The following is a 17,627-nucleotide window of genomic DNA, read 5'->3' as shown; positions in this document are numbered from 1 at the left end:
TTTGTCGTAAAAAAATACAATCATGTGTGCCCTGCAGACTATTGATATATATTGATATATAATGTAGGAACCAGAAATATTTATAACAGAAAGAAACAACCCTTTTGTGTGAATGAGTGTAAATGGGGGAGGGAAGTTTTTTGGGTTGGTGCACTAATTGTAAGTGTATCTTGTGTTTTTTTTTATGTTGATTTACCGTATTTTCCGCACTATAAGACGCACCGGATTATTAGCCGCACCTTCAATGAATTGCATATTTCATAACTTTGTCCACCAATAAGCCGCCCCGGATTATAAGCCGCGCCTACGCTGCGCTAAAGGGAATGTCAAAAAAACAGTCAGATAGTTCAGTCAAACTTTAATAATATATTGAAAACCAGCGTTCTAACAACTCTGTCCCAAAATGTACGCAAATGTGCAATCACAAACATAGTAAAATTCAAAATGGTGTAGAGCAATAGCAACATAATGTTGCTCGAACGTTAATGTCACAACACACAAAATAAACATAGCGCTCACCTTCTGAAGTTATTCTTCATTCGTAAATCCTTCGAATTCTTCGTCTTCGGTGTCCGAATTGAAAAGTTGCGCAAGCGTGGGATCCAAAATGGCCGGTTCCGTCTCGTCGAAGTCATCGGAGTCAGTGTCGCTGTTGTTGTCCAGTAGTTCTGTGAATCCTGCCTTCCGGAAAGCTCGGACCACAGTTGTGACCGAAATATCTGCCCAGGCATTTACGATCCACTGGCAAATGTTGGCATATGTCGTCCGGCGCTGTCTGCCTGTTTTAGTGAAGGTGTGTTCGCCTTCGGTCATCCATTGTTCCCACGCCGTTCGCAGTCGTGATTTGAATGCCCTGTTGACACCAATATCCAGCGGTTGGAGTTCTTTGGTTAATCCACCCGGAATGACGGCGAGTGTTGTATTTGTGTGCTTCACTTGTTTTTTGACACCATCTGTGATGTGGGCGCGCATAGAGTCGTATATCAACATGGACGGAGCTGTGTGAAAAAAGCCACCCGGCCTCTTCGCGTAAACTTCCCTTAACCACTCGCTCATCTTTTCTTCATCCATCCATCCCTTCGAGTTAGCTTTTATGATGACGCCGGCTGGAAAGGTCTCTTTTGGCAAGGTCTTCCTTTTGAATATCACCATGGGAGGAAGTTTCTGGCGATTAGCATGGCAAGCTAGAACCACAGTGAAGGACGACTTCTCATTCCCTGTGGTGCGAATATTCACCGTACGTGCATTTTGTAGTCTGGTCTTTACAGATGTAAACACACAAAGGAAATGAAACGAAATATCCGCGCGCTTCTTTTTCTTCCGGGGGCGGGTGGTAGCTTACAGTAGAAGAAGAAGCGCTTCCTGTTCTATGGGGGCGGGTGCTTACCTTGGCGGTTGCTTGCGTAGAAGAAGAAGCGCTTCCTGTTCTACCGGGAAAAAAGATGGCGGCTGTTTACCGAAGTTGCGAGATCGAAACTTTATGAAAATGAATCGTAATATTAATCCATATATAAAGCGCACCGGGTTATAAGGCGCACTGTCAGCTTTTGAGAAAATTTGTGGTTTTTAGGTGCGCCTTATAGTGCGGAAAATACGGTAATAAATAAAAAAAAGTTTTTATTTTTTCATATTTTATTTTTTATTTCTTGTGCGGCCCAGTACCAATCGATCCACGGACCGGTACCGGGCCACAGCCCGGTGGTTGGGGACCACTGATTTAGAACATAACCTGTTCATGCAATCAAAGTTGCTCAAATTTGATGACCTTGTTAAATATAATACATTAATAATCTTATATAAAGCATTTAACAAATTATTGCCGCCTAATCTACAACGTTTTTTGTATAAGACGAGTGCAGGCTCATAACTTGAGAGGCTTTGGATATTTCTTATTGCCGAGAGCTCAAACCACTCGTAAGCGTTTTTGTGTGTCTGTATGCGGAGTAAATCTATGGAACAAACTGGACTTACAACACAAGCAATGTCAAACTATTAATGGATTTAAACTATTATACAAACATGGGGTCTGGTTCAAATATAGAGATGAGGGTCTTTAAAGGGGAACATTATCACCAGACCTATGTAAGCGTCAATATATACCTTGATGTTACAGAAAAAAGACCATATATTTTTTTAACCGATTTCCGAACTCTAAATGGGTGAATTTTGGCCAATTAAACGCCTTTCTATTATTCGCTCTCGGAGCGATGACGTCACAACGTGACGTCACATCGGGAAGCAATCCGCCATTTTCTCAGTTTCGTCGGTGTGTTGTCGGAGGGTGTAACAACACGAACAGCAAGAAATTGGACGAAATTTGTTCAAAATACGAGGGTGTGGGGAAAGCCGACAAAATGGTCAGTCGTTTGTTCCGCACACTTTACCGACGAAAGCTATGCTACGACAGAGATGGCAAGAATGTGTGGATATCCTGCGACACTCAAAGCAGATGCATTTCCAACGATAAAGTCAAAGAAATCTGCCGCCAGACCCCCATTGAATCTGCCGGAGTGTGTGAGCAATTCAGGGACAAAGGACCTCGGTAGCACGGCAAGCAATGGCGGCAGTTTGTTCCCGCAGACGAGCGAGCTAAACCCCCTGGATGTCTTGGCTCACACCGTCCCTTATGCCACCGAAGATGATCAAGAGAAGAATATCGACCCTAGCTTCCCTGGCCTGCTGACATCAACTCCAAAACTGGACAGATCAGCTTTCAGGAAAAGAGAGCGGATGAGGGTATGTCTACAGAATATATTAATTGATGAAAACTGGGCTGTCTGCACTCTCAAAGTGCATGTTGTTGCCAAATGTATTTCATATGCTGTAAACCTAGTTCATAGTTGTTAGTTTCCTTTAATGCCAAACAAACACATACCAATCGTTGGTTAGAAGGCGATCGCCGAGTTCGTCCTCGCTTTCTCCCGTGTCGCTGGCTGTCGTGTCGTTTTCGTCGGTTTCGCTTGCATACGGTTCAAACCGATATGGCTCAATAGCTTCAGTTTCTTCTTCAATTACGTTTTCGCTACCTGCCTCCACACTACAACCATCCGTTTCAATACATGCGTAATCTGTTGAATCGCTTAAGCCGCTGAAATCCGAGTCTGAATCTGAGCTAATGTCGCTATAGCTTGCTGTTCTATGCGCCATGTTTGTTTGTGTTGGCATCACTGTGTGATGTCACAGGAAAATGGACGGGTGGTTAAAATCAGGCACTTTGAAGCTTTCTTTCGGGATATTGCGTGATGGGTAAAATTTTGAAAAAAACTTCGAAAAATAAAATAAGCCACTGGGAACTGATTTTTAATGGTTTTAACCCTTCTGAAATTGTGATAATGTTCCCCTTTAACATGTGCTCAATGTTTCCTTACCATTAATGCTATGTTGTCTATTACCATTGTTGGTATATTCATTATTCCTACATTGTTGATACAAATTCTTGTTACAGTGTAATAATTATTGTTACCTGTGGTAATGCCACTATGACACAACATCTGTATTATAATCCTTGAACAAAGTAAGAGTGAAACTCATGTGAATAACTAAATGGAGAACTGGGGGTGGGATTAAATAAGTTATCTTCTTCCCACTCCCTTTCAGGCAAAACTGGACAATCATGCATTACATACTATACATTACCTTTTGCACTATATTCATTTATATTATTATGTGTTGTCAACTTTGTACTTTTTTATGTCATTGCCTGAAATAAAAAATAAAAAATGAAATGAAGTCCATCGCTCACATGATCCCACGTCTGGACCCTGGAGCCCAGATACTAATACTTCTTGGACGCGACGTCCTTCAGGTCCATGAAGTCAGAGAGCAGCGTAACGGTCCTCATAGTGCCCAACTTCCCCCAACGACTGGATCTTGGCTGGGTCGTCGTAGGGGATGTGTGTCTCGGGTCAGCCCACAAAGCGGCAGCTGTGACTTCCTACCATACCAGTGTGCTTGAAAATGAAAGACCATCTCTCCTCACTCCATGTCCCAACCAGCTTCAAGTCAAGGAAAGGTCCAGCTCCAAAGTACACAATACAACTTCTTCTCGCAGCCTTAAATTCAGCATCCCTGTTCTCGATGACAGCAACCTGGGCAACACGATCTTCCAGAGCACTAAGGATGATGATCAAGTAGGACTTTCCATCGAGGACCGCATGTTCCTGGATTTCATGAACAGAGAGATGACAATGGATGACACCAACAGCTGGGTGGCACCGCTTCCATTCAGATCTCCCCGTCAACGACTCCCAAACAATAGAGACCAAGTACTCAGCAGACTTACCACTCTTCATCGCACCTTTGAAAGAAAGCCAAAGATGAAGGATGACTTCTTTGCCTTCATGCAGAACATCTTTGATCGCAACCATGCTGAGTTGGCACCGCTACTAGAGGAAGGAGGTGAGTGCTGGTACTTACCTATTTTTGGTGTCTATCACCCTCAGAAGCCGGACAAGATCAGGGTCTCTTCGACTCCAGTGCTCAACATCATGGCATAACCTTGATCCTGACCTCATGGTAAACTACCGACCGGTGTCCCACCTTCCCTTTATTTCGAAAATCCTCGAAAAAATTGTCGCACAGCAGCTAAATGAACACTTAGTGTTTAACAATCTCTGTGAACCTTTTCAATCCGGTTTCAGGGCAAATCACTCTACGGAGACAGCCCTCGCAAAAATGACTAATGATCTACTGCTAACGATGGATTCTGATGCGTCATCTATGTTGCTGCTTCTTGATCTTAGCGCTGCTTTTGATACCGTCGATCATAATATTTTATTAGAGCGTATCAAAACACGTATTGGTATGTCAGACTTAGCTTTGCCGTGATTTAACTCTTATCTTACTGACAGGATGCAATGCGTCTCCCATAATAATGTGACCTCGGACTATGTTAAGGTAACGTGCGGAGTTCCTCAGGGTTCGGTTCTTGGCCTTGCACTCTTTAGTATTTACATGCTGCCGCTAGGCGACATCATACGCAAATACGGTGTTAGCTTTCATTGTTATGCTGATGACACCCAACTCTACATGCCCCTAAAGCTGACCAACACGCCGGATTGTAGTCAGCTGGAGGCGTGTCTTAATGAAATTAAACAATGGATGTCCGCTAACTTCTTGCAACTCAACGCCAAGAAAACAGAAATGCTGATTATCGGTCCTGCTAAACACCGACATTTATTTAATAATACCACCTTAACATTTGACAACCAAGCAATTACACAAGGTGAATCAGTAAAGAATCTGGGTATTATTTCCGACCCAACTCTCTCCTTTGAGTCACACATTAAGAGTGTTACTAAAACGGCCTTCTTTCATCTCCGTAATATCGCTAAAATTCGTTCTATTTTATCCACTAGCGACGCTGAGATCATTATTCATGCGTTCGTTACGTCTCGTCTCGACTACTGTAACGTATTATTTTCGGGTCTCCCTATGTCTAGCATTAAAAGATTACAATTGGTACAAAATGCGGCTGCTAGACTTTTGACAAGAACAAGAAAGTTTGAACATATTACGCCTATACTGGCTCACCTGCACTGGCTTCCTGTGCACTTAAGATGTGACTTTAAGGTTTTACTACTTACGTATAAAATACTACACGGTCTAGCTCCGTCCTATCTTGTCGATTGCATTGTACCATATGTCCCGGCAAGAAATCTGCCTTCAAAGAACTCCGGCTTATTAGTGATTCCCAGAGCCCAAAAAAAGTCTGCGGGCTATAGAGCGTTTTCTATTCGGGCTCCAGTACTATGGAATGCCCTCCCGGTAACAATTAGAGATGCTACCTCAGTAGAAGCATTTAAGTCCCATCTTAAAACTCATTTGTATACTCTAGCCTTTAAATAGCCCCCCTTTTAGACCAGTTGATCTGCTATTTCTTTTCTTTTCTCCTCTGCTACCCTTTTCCTTGTGGAGGGGGTGGGGGGGGCACAGGTCCGGTGGCCATGGATGAAGTGCTGGCTGTCCAGAGTCGGGACCCGGGGTGGACCGCTCGCCTGTGCATCGGCTGGGAACATCTCTGCGCTGCTGACCAGTCTCCGCTCGGGATGGTGTCCTGCTGGCCCCACTATGGACTGGACTCTTACTATTATGTTGGATCCACTATGGACTGGACTCTCACAATATTATGTCAGACCCACTCGACATCCATTGCTTTCGGTCTCCCCTAGAGGGGGGGGTTACCCACATATGCGGTCCTCTCCAAGGTTTCTCATAGTCATTCACATCGACGTCCCACTGGGGTGAGTTTTTCCTTGCCCTTATGTGGGCTTTGTACCGAGGATGTCGTTGTGGCTTGTGCAGCCCTTTGAGACACTTGTGATTTAGGGCTATATAAATAAACATTGATTGATTGATTGATTGATATCCCTGAATGACGTACTACTTACTGGGCCGGATCTAAACAACAGTTTGCTCGGCGTGTTGCTGTAATAGCAGACATTGAACAAATGTTCCACAGCTTTGTCGTTCGCAAAGACAACAGAGACTTTTTGCGCTTCTTGTAGTTCAAAGAAAACGACCCCAATAAGAGATTGTAGAGTACCGCATGAAAGTCCATAAATTCGGTAACTCACCCTCCCCAGCAGTAGCCATCTACGGGCTTCACCGTGCAGCAGAACATGGAATGGATGCCAAGCACTTTGTGGAACGCGACTTCTACGTCGATGAATGGCTCACGTCGTTACCCTCAGCCACGGAAGCCATCGACCTGCTGACAAGGACACGGGAGATGTTGGCTGCTTCAAACCTGAGACTCCACAAGATGGCATCCAACTGCTCTAATGTGCTAAAAGCCTTCTCTCAGGAAGATCGTCCAACGCAGTTTGGGACTCAGCTGGGAGCTAAAACATGACATCTTCACCTACGTTCAACCCTTTTTCGATTACGTATGCACCTCCTGGTACCCTAGCACCTCCAAAACCCTCAAATCTAAACTCCAAACATCCCAGAACAAGCTAGTCAGATTACTTCTAGACCTCCACCCCAGATCACACCTCACTCCTACCCACTTCTCCAAAGTGGGCTGGCTCAGGGTGGAGGACAGAGTAAAACAACTTGCACTGAGCCTAGTCTATAAAATCCGCTATACCGAAGTACATGTCAAACTACTTCCTTGACCGCCATAACCACAACACCAGGGGGAGCTCCACAAACCACATTAAACCCAGATTCTGATCTAACAAAGGTCTTAACTCATTCTCCTTCTATGCCACATCAATGTGGAATGCGCTCCCAACAGGTGTAAAAGAAAGGGCATCTCTATCCTCCTTCAAAACCGCACTAAAAGAACACCTCCAGGCAACTACAACCCTAAACTAACACCCTCTCTTCAAATGTAAATAATCAAATGTAAACACTTTTTTTTATACTTTCTGATCTCTCTCTCTGTGTCTACTTGCTGTACATATCCTACCAAGTCAGACCTACACTGTTTCAATGTCCATTTCTCTGATGATGCAATTGTTGATGACTGAAGTGTTGATATCAACCAAACCTAACCCCCGACCCCCTCCATAGCCCACATGTAAATAATGTAAATAATGTAAATAATTCAATGTATATACTCTGATGATTATCTTGTGTGATGACTGTATTATGATGATAGTATATATGATAGTATACAGTATATCTGTATCATGAATTAATTTGAGTGGACCCCGACTTAAACAAGTTGAAAAACCTATTGGGGTGTTACCATTTAGTGGTCAATTGTACAGAATATGTACTTCACTGTGCAATCTACTAATAAAATCAAAACAGCGATCATTAACGCCAGACCACTCACACCGATCTCCTCAGACCCGGAATCTCCTTTCCTTCTGACCCCTGCTTCGCTATTGTTGTGCACTCTCCCCGCCCCTCCTGGAACGTTCGACAACAAGGATCTCTACCGCCAGCAGTGGGGGAAGGTGCAGCATCTCGCCAACACCTTTTGGCACAGATGGAGGCGTGAATACCTTCCCACCATTGGCGTTGTTAGGCCTATTTTAGGGGGGCTCTAGACCCCTAAAATATTCTTAAGCCCCCCTAAATAATTTGGTGTTATATGTTATTTTCTTTTTTTTATTTTCTTTTTTTTACAAATACATGCCGACATAGGGACGGCGTGGCGCAGTGGAAGAGTGGCCGTGCGCGACCCGAGGGTCCCTGGTTCAATCCCCACCTAGTACCAACCTCGTCATGTCCGTTGTGTCCTGAGCAAGACACTTCACCCTTGCTCCTGATGGGTGCTGGTTAGCGCCTTGCATGGCAGCTCCCTCCATCAGTGTGTGAATGTGTGTGTGAATGGGTAAATGTGGAAGTAGTGTCAAAGCGCTTTGAGTACCTTGAAGGTAGAAAAGCGCTATACAAGTACAACCCAACCCAACCCATATTCATTATAAAGTGGCCCGAATATGAGTTTAAATAAAGAATCATATAACCCGTCATTATTCACTCAGTTTCCCCTCACTTCATAGCATAAGGTAGAGAGCCCCTTTAGTGCGTCAGTATCCAATCCATTCCACTTGTTCATATAGAAAATGCCCACATCACTCAAAATCCAGTCCGCATTTTCTCCGCGACCTTGCTTGCGGTCCTTGGACTTGTTCATATAGAAAATGCCCACATCACTCAAAATCCAGTCCACATTTTCCCTGCGACCTTGCTTGCGGTCCTTGGACTTGTTCATGTAGAAAATGCCCACATCACTCAAAATCCAGTCCGCATTTTCTCCGCGACCTTGCTTGCGGTCCTTGGACTTGTTCATGTAGAAAATGCCCACATCACTCAAAATCCAGTCCACATTTTCTCTGCGACCTTGCTTGCGGTCCTTGGACTTGTTCATATAGAAAATGCCCACATCACTCAAAATCCAGTCCCTATTTTCTCCGCGACCTTGCTTGCGGTCCTTGGACTTGTTCATGTAGAAAATGCCCACATCACTCAAAATGCAGTCCACATTTTCTCTGCGACCTTGCTTGCGGTCCTTGGACTTGTTCATATAGAAAATGCCCACATCACTCAAAATCCAGTCCGCATTTTCTCTGCGACCTTGCTTGCGGTCCTTGGACTTGTTCATATAGAAAATGCCCACATCACTCAAAATCCAGTCCACATTTTCTCTGTGACCTTGCTTGCGGTCCTTGGACTTGTTCATATAGAAAATGCCCACATCACTCAAAATCCAGTCCACATTTTCTCTGCGACTTTGCTTGCGGTCCTTGGACTTGTTCATATAGAAAATACCCACATCACTCGAAATCCAGTCCACATTTTCTCTGCGACCTTGCTTGCGGTCCTTGGACTTGTTCATGTAGAAAATGCCCACATCACTCAAAATCCAGTCCACACTTTCTCTGCGACCTTCCTTGCGGTCCTTGGACTTGTTCATATAGAAAATGCCCACATCACTCAAAATCCAGTCCACATTTTCTCTGCGACCTTCCTTGCGGTCCTTGGACTTGTTCATATAGAAAATGCCCACATCACTCAAAATCCAGTCCACATTTTCTCTGCGACCTTGCTTGCGGTCCTGCAGGTGTACGAAGCACATTAGCACACAGCACTGCAGAACAAGAACGTGAACGTATGCAAAATGGACATAAAAAAGTAATAAAGTAATATGCATTAGCCTATTGTTAAAATAATGAAAAAAACATCATTAAATATATTTGTTTTATTTTATTGTTACATTAATAGCTGTTGTATTATTATAGGATGGCTTGTTAAACATTTCATAGGAATTTCAGAGGGAGGAAAAACCAAGACATTTAATATAAAATGTAAAATGAATAAATACATAAAAAGAAAAAGAAAGAAAATAATGGTTAAAAGCCATCGTCCCGGGGAGCATTTCATTTCATACTACCGGTAATACTAATAAAGGACATATATGTGAACATGGAAGCACAGATTAAGAACACTGAACTGTGACGACTCCATCTTGCTTCATCCTCGCCGTGTTTGGTTCGCGCGTAATGTTGTCAGATCTCACCAGAGAAACAAGTAAGCAGCTCTCTCTTCCACATCTCGCGAGAGAAACAAGTAACCAGCTCTTTGCCCCCCATTCAACATTCTGAAAATAAAAGTAAACTTGTCCATTTTACATTTTCAAAACAAAGACATACAACTTATTTTCGTTAAAATATTCAAATATTTAACAATGTTTTGAAACAACAGTAGCATAAGGAAAGAAAAAAAGAAACAAAATAAATATTACTCTCGTGATATTATTTTTGTCTTTGATGCTAATTGTTTTTATAATTTATTTTAGAATGTTTTCATGTTCTTTTTAAATGTCCTTTGGCATTATATACAAGACTGTCTCAGAAAATTTGAATATTGTAATAAAGTTCTTTATTTTCTGTAATGCAATTAAAAAAACAAAAATTCATGTTAAACATCAACTGAAATATTGCAAGCCTTTTATTATTTTAATATTGCCGATTATTGCATACAGCTTAAGAAAAATCAAAAAATTAGAATATTTCCTCAGACCAAATTAAAAAAAAAAGATTTATAACAGCAAAACAAAATCAAACATTTGAAAATGTCAATTAATGCACTCAGTACTTGGTTGGGAATCCTTTTGCACGGATTACTGCATTAATGCGGCGTGGCATGGAAGCAATCAGCCTGTGGCATTGCTGAGGTGTTATGGACGCCCAGGATGCTTCAATAGAGGCCTTTAGCTCATTTGCATTATTGACTCTGGTGTCTTTCAGCTTCTTCTTCACAATACCCCACAAATTCTCTATGGAGTCAGTACACCAGTTACTGGTGGTTTTGGCACTGTGGGCAGGTGCCAGATCATGCTGGAAAATGAAATCATCATCTCCATAGAGCTTTTCAACAGATGGAAGCATGTAGTGCTCTAAAATCTCTTGGTACACAGCTGCATTGACTCTGGACTTGATGAAACACAGTGGACCAACACCAGCAGCTGACATGGCTCCCCAAACCATTGCTGACTGTGGGAACTTCACACTGGATTTCAAGCAACTTGGATTTTGCTTCTCTCCAGCTTTCCTCCAGACTCTAGCGCCTTGACTTCAAAATGAAATACAAAACTTGCTTTCATCTGAAAACAGGACTCTGGACCACTCTGCAACTGTCCAGTGCTTCTTTTCCATAGCCCAAGGCAGACGCTTTGAGAGATTTTAGAGCACTACATGCTTCCATCTGTTGAAAAGCTCTATGGAGATGATGTTTTCATTTTCCAACATGATCCGGCACCTGCCCACAGTGCCAAAACCACCAGTAACTGGTGAACTGACCATGGCATTACTGTCCTCCATTGGCCGGCCAACTCCCCTGACCTGAACCCTATAGATAATTTGTGGGGTATTGTGAAGAAGAAGCTGAAAGACACCAGACCCAATAATGCAAATGAGCTAAAGGCTGCTATTGAAGCATCCTGGGCATCCATAACACCTCAGCAATGCCACAGGCTGATTGCTTCCATGCCACGCCGCATTGATGCAGTAATCCGTGCAAAGGGATTCCCAACCAAGTACTGAGTGCATTAATTGACATTTTCAAATGTTTGATTTTGTTTTGCTCTTATAAATCTTTTTTTTTTTTACTTGGTCTGAGGAAATATTCTAATTTTTTGAGATGGGATTTTTGAGTTTTCTTAAGCTGTTTGCCATAATCAGCAATATTAAATAATAAAAGGCTTTGCGATATTTCAGTTGATGTGTAATGAATCCAGAATGTATGACATTTTTGTTTTTTTAATTGCATTACAGAAAATAAATAACTTTATCACAATATTCAAATTTTCCGAGACAGTCCTGTATATTATATCTATCTATATATATATATATATATATATATATATATATATATATATATATATATATATATATATACATATATATATATATATATATTATTTTTTATATATATATATATTTATTTTTTTCCCCACACATACAAATATAGCGCTCTACCACGGTATCGAGCACTATTTTTTGGATAATCTTATTAAGACATATATACATATATATATACATATATATATATATATATATATATATATATATATATATATATATATATATATATATATATATATATATATATATATGATCGGTAGGTTGTGAGTTCAAACCCCGGCAGAGTCATACCAAAGACTATAATAATGGGAGCCATTACCTCCCTGCTTGGCACTCAGCATCAAGGGTTGGAATTGGGGGTTAAATCACCAAAATGATTCCTGGGCGCGGCCACCGCTGTTGCCCACTGCTCCCCTCACCTCCCAGGGGGTGATTAAGGGAGATGGGTCAAATGCAGAGAATAATTTCGCCACACCTAGTGTGTGTGACAATCATTGGCACTTTACCTTTAATATAAATATATATATATATATATATATATATATATATATATATATATATATATATATATATAGATAGATAAAAGGACAGAATTTAACAAAAAAATATTTGGTTTACATTTTCCTAGTAGACATAACAGTTTGACAGCATTCTCCAATGGAACATTCTGGAGAAACATCCTGGATGAATTTGGATAGAAGTGAGTTACAAAGGTAAACTTTTTGAATGAGTTAACTTTATTTGTGATGATTTATCTCTTATGCTCAGTGCATTTTTTACCAAATTAATTTGAGGGAAGTAGTCACCTTCTGCTGCTACCTTGTGGTTTGTGGGGCGGTATAGCTCGGTTGGTAGAGCGGCCGTGCCAGCAACTTCAGGGTTGCAGGGTCGATCCCCGGTTTCCGCCATCCTAGTCACTGCCGTTGTGTCCTTGGGCAAGACACTTTACCCACCTGCTCCCAGTGCCACCCACACTGGTTTAAAAATGTAACTTAGATATTGGGTTTCACTATGTAAAGCGCTTTGAGTCACTTGAGAAAAGCGCTATATAAATATAATTCACTTCACTTTGTATTGTCAGTTTACCTCTTTTGGTGCAGTTGTTCTTACATTTCTCCTTCCTCCTAGAGTTGCTGTGTTGCCCTTGTGGGCGGAGTTGTGGGACGTGCACAGCTGCTTCCAATTGACCCTGGTGCTACTTAAGCAGCACCTTGACAGCTGGATGGCACTCGGCGATTCCACTCCACGCCAGTTGATTCTATGCTTCCAGTGTTTTGCTACCTTGGCCATTCCCAGTGCCATCCATCTTGGTGTTGTTTTGTAGTGTGCACGTCTTGTAACTCCAAACCAAGTTGAGTTTATTTTTGTATGTAAGTAGCTTATGTTTTTTTCCCACAATGCACATTTTGCTATCTCTTTTTTGCAGCGTCACTTTTTGTTACCTCCTGTTTGGATTGTTTCTGTGAGTAGATTTCCGCAGTAAAATAAGTGTTTTACTCAGCGTCCTGCGCATCCCTAGGTTCCTCTTTACTGTGTTGAACAGAACTCTGACAGAAGGAGTTTCTCCAAAACACAACAGCCTTTGGCGGACAAGTTTGTGATTAAAGGCTATACATATCAAATAAAAGGGACAAGTGGTAGAAAAAATGGATGGATGTACAGTAAAGCTCTGTGGGATGATGCACATTATTGACTTTTCCCTAACATTCCAAACTTTCCCATGTTTTCTGAAATTGATCATGTTTAAGGGATTCTTAAAAAGGGGGGGGGGGGGGGGGGGGACAACTTTAAAAAAACAATTTTCATGTGTAGTTTTTTAATAAGAAATGTAGATTATTAAAAACAAAACTATCCTTCATAACCTTCCACATATAATGTTGCCATTTTCTCTAATCTACATATTACATGAATGGACATACATATAAAACAATATTCATATTACAAAAAAAAGTAATAAAGATAATTAATAGAATTAGATTATTGAGACCCAACAAATGATTCATAAAGTCACACATTTTAAAAGTAAATTATCTTGTATATAAAACAACTGCTCAAATGATGTATAAAGTAAATAATAATATGCTTCCAGAAGTGGTCCAGAAGATGTTTCAGATGTGAACCAGTAAATATGAACTAAGAGGGATTTGTGTGTACTCAAAAGCAAAGGTATGAACACATGTAAAACAAATATGTACATCATATAAAGGAGTTCATCTATGACATCATTAAACATTAAAAATGATTTCTAAATATCTCTATACACATAAAATGTATTTGTAACACATTTTGTCCTTTTTATTCTCACCTTTACAGTCAAAGTGTTGTGTTCATTTTTGAATAAAAGTACACAATGTTGTATATTAAAACATGTACTTGACTGAAAAAAGCGATAATCTAAACTATCTAATCTACAAATGTTAGAATCTATGTGCTGATTTTGTTAGAAGGTCAACGTTAAGTTTTGACAGTTTATTTCAAATCCTGCATCTTCATTTGCTGCTGCTGTTCTCACCAGCACACTTGTGTTTCTTACACTGGTACATAGAAGAGAATCTTTCACCACACACACTGCAACTCAACACTTTCTCTCCTGTGTGTGTTCTCATGTGTGCTGTAAGAGTGTCTAGGTGACGAAAGCTTTTGTAGCAGCTTGAACAGGAATATGGTTTTTTACCAGAGTGCGTTCTCATGTGTTTTTTTAAACTTTGACTTATTACAAAACTCCTACCACATTCTGAGCAGGAAAAAGGTTTTTCTCCAGTGTGTGTTCTCATGTGTACTTTCAAAAGGCTTTTTCGTATATAAGCTTTACCACATTCTAAGCAGGAAAAAGGTTTTTCTCCAGTGTGTGTTCTCATGTGTTCTATTAAACACTGACTTCTTACAAAACCTTTCCTGCAGATTGAACAAGAATTTTTTTTCTCTCCAGTGTGTATTCTCATGTGTGCTTTCAAACTGCTTCTTCGTCCAAAAGCGTTACCACATTCTGAGCAGGTAAAAGGTTTTTCTCCAGTGTGTATTATCATGTGTTCTTTGAAATGTTCCCTTCGTGTAAAATCTGTACCGCAGATTGAACATGAAAAAGGTCTTTCCCCTGTGTGTCTTCTCATGTGTGCTTTGAAATGTTCCCTTTGAATAAAATCTTTACCACAGATTGAACATGAAAAAGGTTTTTCTCCAGTGTGTGTTTTTGTGTGTCGTATCAGATTTCCCTTCTGGGGGAAACCTTTACTACAAATTGAGCACATGAATGGTTTTTCTCCAGTGTGTATTCTCATGTGTTCTTTCAGCATTTGTTTTAGTCTAAAATCTCTACCGCATTCTGAGCAGGTAAAAGGTTTGTCTCCAGTGTGTATTCTCATATGTTCTATCAGCACTCGTTTTAGTCTAAAATCTCTACCGCATTCTGAGCAGGTAAAAGGTTTTTCTCCAGTGTGTATTCTCATATGTTCTATCAGCACTCGTTTTAGACTAAAATCTCTACCGCATTCTGAGCAGGTAAAAGGTTTTTCTCCAGTGTGTATTCCCATGTGTCTTTTCAAATCGTGCTTATGACTAAAATCTTTACCGCAGATTGAACATGAAAAAGGTTTTTCTCCAGTGTGTGTTCTCATGTGACTTTTCAATTTACTAGGAGTTTTAAAAGTTTTGTCACAGTGAGAACATGTGACGTGTGTGTTGTCAGTGTGACATGTCTTATCATCTTTAGAGTCTTCATCATCAGTGTCAGGAGAGTGTGACGTTGTGTCCTCACTATCTGATAGTGGAGCTAAGAGCTTGTCTGCTTGTGATCCTCCACAGTGGTCTCCATCAGCTTCTGTTGTCATGTGTTGAGTTGAGCTGCTGCTTGGAGGCTCCGCCTCTCTCTTCACCTCACTTTCACCAATGACCTCATCACCTTCACTCTTCACAGGGACACCAGTCACTGGCATCTTGGTGACATCAACCTCCTCCAGTCTTTCAATATGCTCTCCCTGCTGACTGATGCTGTGTTCCTCCTCTTCCTCTTTAATGTGAGGGGTCAGTGGGTCCTCCTCTTCCTCTTTAAAATGGGGTGTCAGTGGGTTCTCCTCTTCCTCTTTAATGTGAGGGATCAGTGGGTCCTCCTCTTCCTTTTTAAAATGGTGGATCAATGGGCATTCATTTTCCTTCTTAATGTGGGAGGGCTGTGGCTCCTCCGTCCGCATCCTGAAGCTCCACTTCTGTTGCTCAGGGTGAAAATGTTCTTCACAGACGTCTGCAAGACAAACACACCATCTCTGCTCAGTCACACAATGCATTCAGTACTTTTACATGCACTTAGGAAAAACAAGTTATCGTATGAACTGTCTTGAAATCTCAGGAATTCACAGGAAAAGAAAAACAAACCAGGACGACAGGACTTTTACTATGCATGGACGATATGGTTTAAAATTGATTTTGTGATGTATTATTTCATATAGAATTACTAATAGAAGCATTATAAAACAGGCTACACAGGCTCCTAATTTAGTTGCTGAAAGATGCAGTAAAATATTACATAATTTCCAGTATTATTTTCTCAAATAAAGTAACCAGATATTAACAGTAAATAAACAAGTACAAACCCTGTTTCCATATGAGTTGGGAAATTGTGTTGGATGTAAATATAAACGGAATACAATGATTTGCAAATCATTTTCAACCCATATTCAGTTGAATATGCTACAAAGACAACATATTTGATGTTTAAATTGGTAAACTTTTTTTTTTTTTTGCAAATAATCATTAACTTTAGAATTCGATTCCAGCAACACGTGACAAAAGAAGTTGGGAAAGGTGGCAATAAATACTGATAAAGTTGAGGAATGCTCATCAAACACTTATTTGGAACATCCCACAGGTGAACATGCAAATTGGGAACAGGTGGGTGCCATGATTGGGTATAAAAGTAGATTCCATGAAATGCTCAGTCATTCACAAACAAGGATGGGGCGAGGGTCACCACTTTGTCAACAAATGCGCGAGCAAATTGTTGAACAGTTTAAGAAAAACCTTTCTCAACCAGCTATTGCAAGGAATTTAGGGATTTCACCATCTACGGTCCTTAATGTCATCAAAGGGTTCAGAGAATCTGGAGAAATCACTGCACGTAAGCAGCTAAGCCCGTGACCTTCGATCCCTCAGGCTGTACTGCGTCAACAAGCGACATCAGTGTGTAAAGGATATCACCACATGGGCTCAGGAACACTTCAGAAACCCACTGTCAGTAACTACAGTTGGTCGCTACATCTGTAAGTGCAAGTTAAAACTCTCCTATGCAAGGTGAAAACCGTTTATCAACAACACCCAGAAACGCTGTCAGCTTCGCTGGGCCTGAGCTCATCTAAGATGGACTGATACAAAGTGGAAAAGTGTTCTGACGAGTCCACATTTCAAATTGTTTTTGGAAACTGTGGACGTCGTGTCCTCCGGACCAAATAGGAAAAGAACCATCCGGATTGTTATAGGCGCAAAGTGTAAAAGCCAGCATGTGTGATGGTATGGGGGTGTATTAGTGCCCAAGACATGGGTAACTTACACATCTGTGAAGGCGCTATTAATGCTGAAAGGTACATACAGGTTTTGGAGCAACACATGTTGCCATCCAAGCAACGTTACCATGGACGCCCCTGCTTATTTCAGCAAGACAATGCCAAGCCACGTGTTACATCAACATGGTTTCATAGTAAAAGAGTGCGGGTACTAGACTGGCCTGCCTGTAGTCCAGACCTGTCTCCCATTGAGAATGTGTGGCGCATTATGAAGCCTAAAATAGCACAACGGAGACCCCCGGACTGTTGAACA

General features: G+C 41.1%; 2 protein-coding genes across 3 annotated transcripts in view; one reads left to right on the top strand and one right to left on the bottom strand.

Moving 5' to 3' along the window:
• LOC133624001 (uncharacterized) overlaps positions 1 to 17,627 on the top strand; it is a 270,822-nt gene that overhangs the window by 182,479 nt on the left and 70,716 nt on the right. The window lies entirely within an intron of this gene.
• The window catches only part of LOC133623968 (uncharacterized), a 289,936-nt gene continuing 286,431 nt past the window's right edge, over positions 14,123 to 17,627 (bottom strand). For both annotated transcript variants that reach the window (XM_072916165.1, XM_061987521.2), the window contains one exon: positions 14,123 to 16,059. In XM_072916165.1, coding sequence (XP_072772266.1) covers positions 14,312 to 16,059 — 1,748 coding nt within the window. In that variant the 3' untranslated portion in view covers positions 14,123 to 14,311. The remainder of the gene's footprint in view (positions 16,060 to 17,627) is intronic.

This window comes from Nerophis lumbriciformis, linkage group LG26, assembly GCF_033978685.3.
Source record: "Nerophis lumbriciformis linkage group LG26, RoL_Nlum_v2.1, whole genome shotgun sequence".
Lineage (NCBI taxonomy): Eukaryota > Metazoa > Chordata > Actinopteri > Syngnathiformes > Syngnathidae > Nerophis > Nerophis lumbriciformis.
Note: the sequence above shows the minus strand (reverse complement) of the source record. Positions and strands in the feature narration are given on the sequence as shown.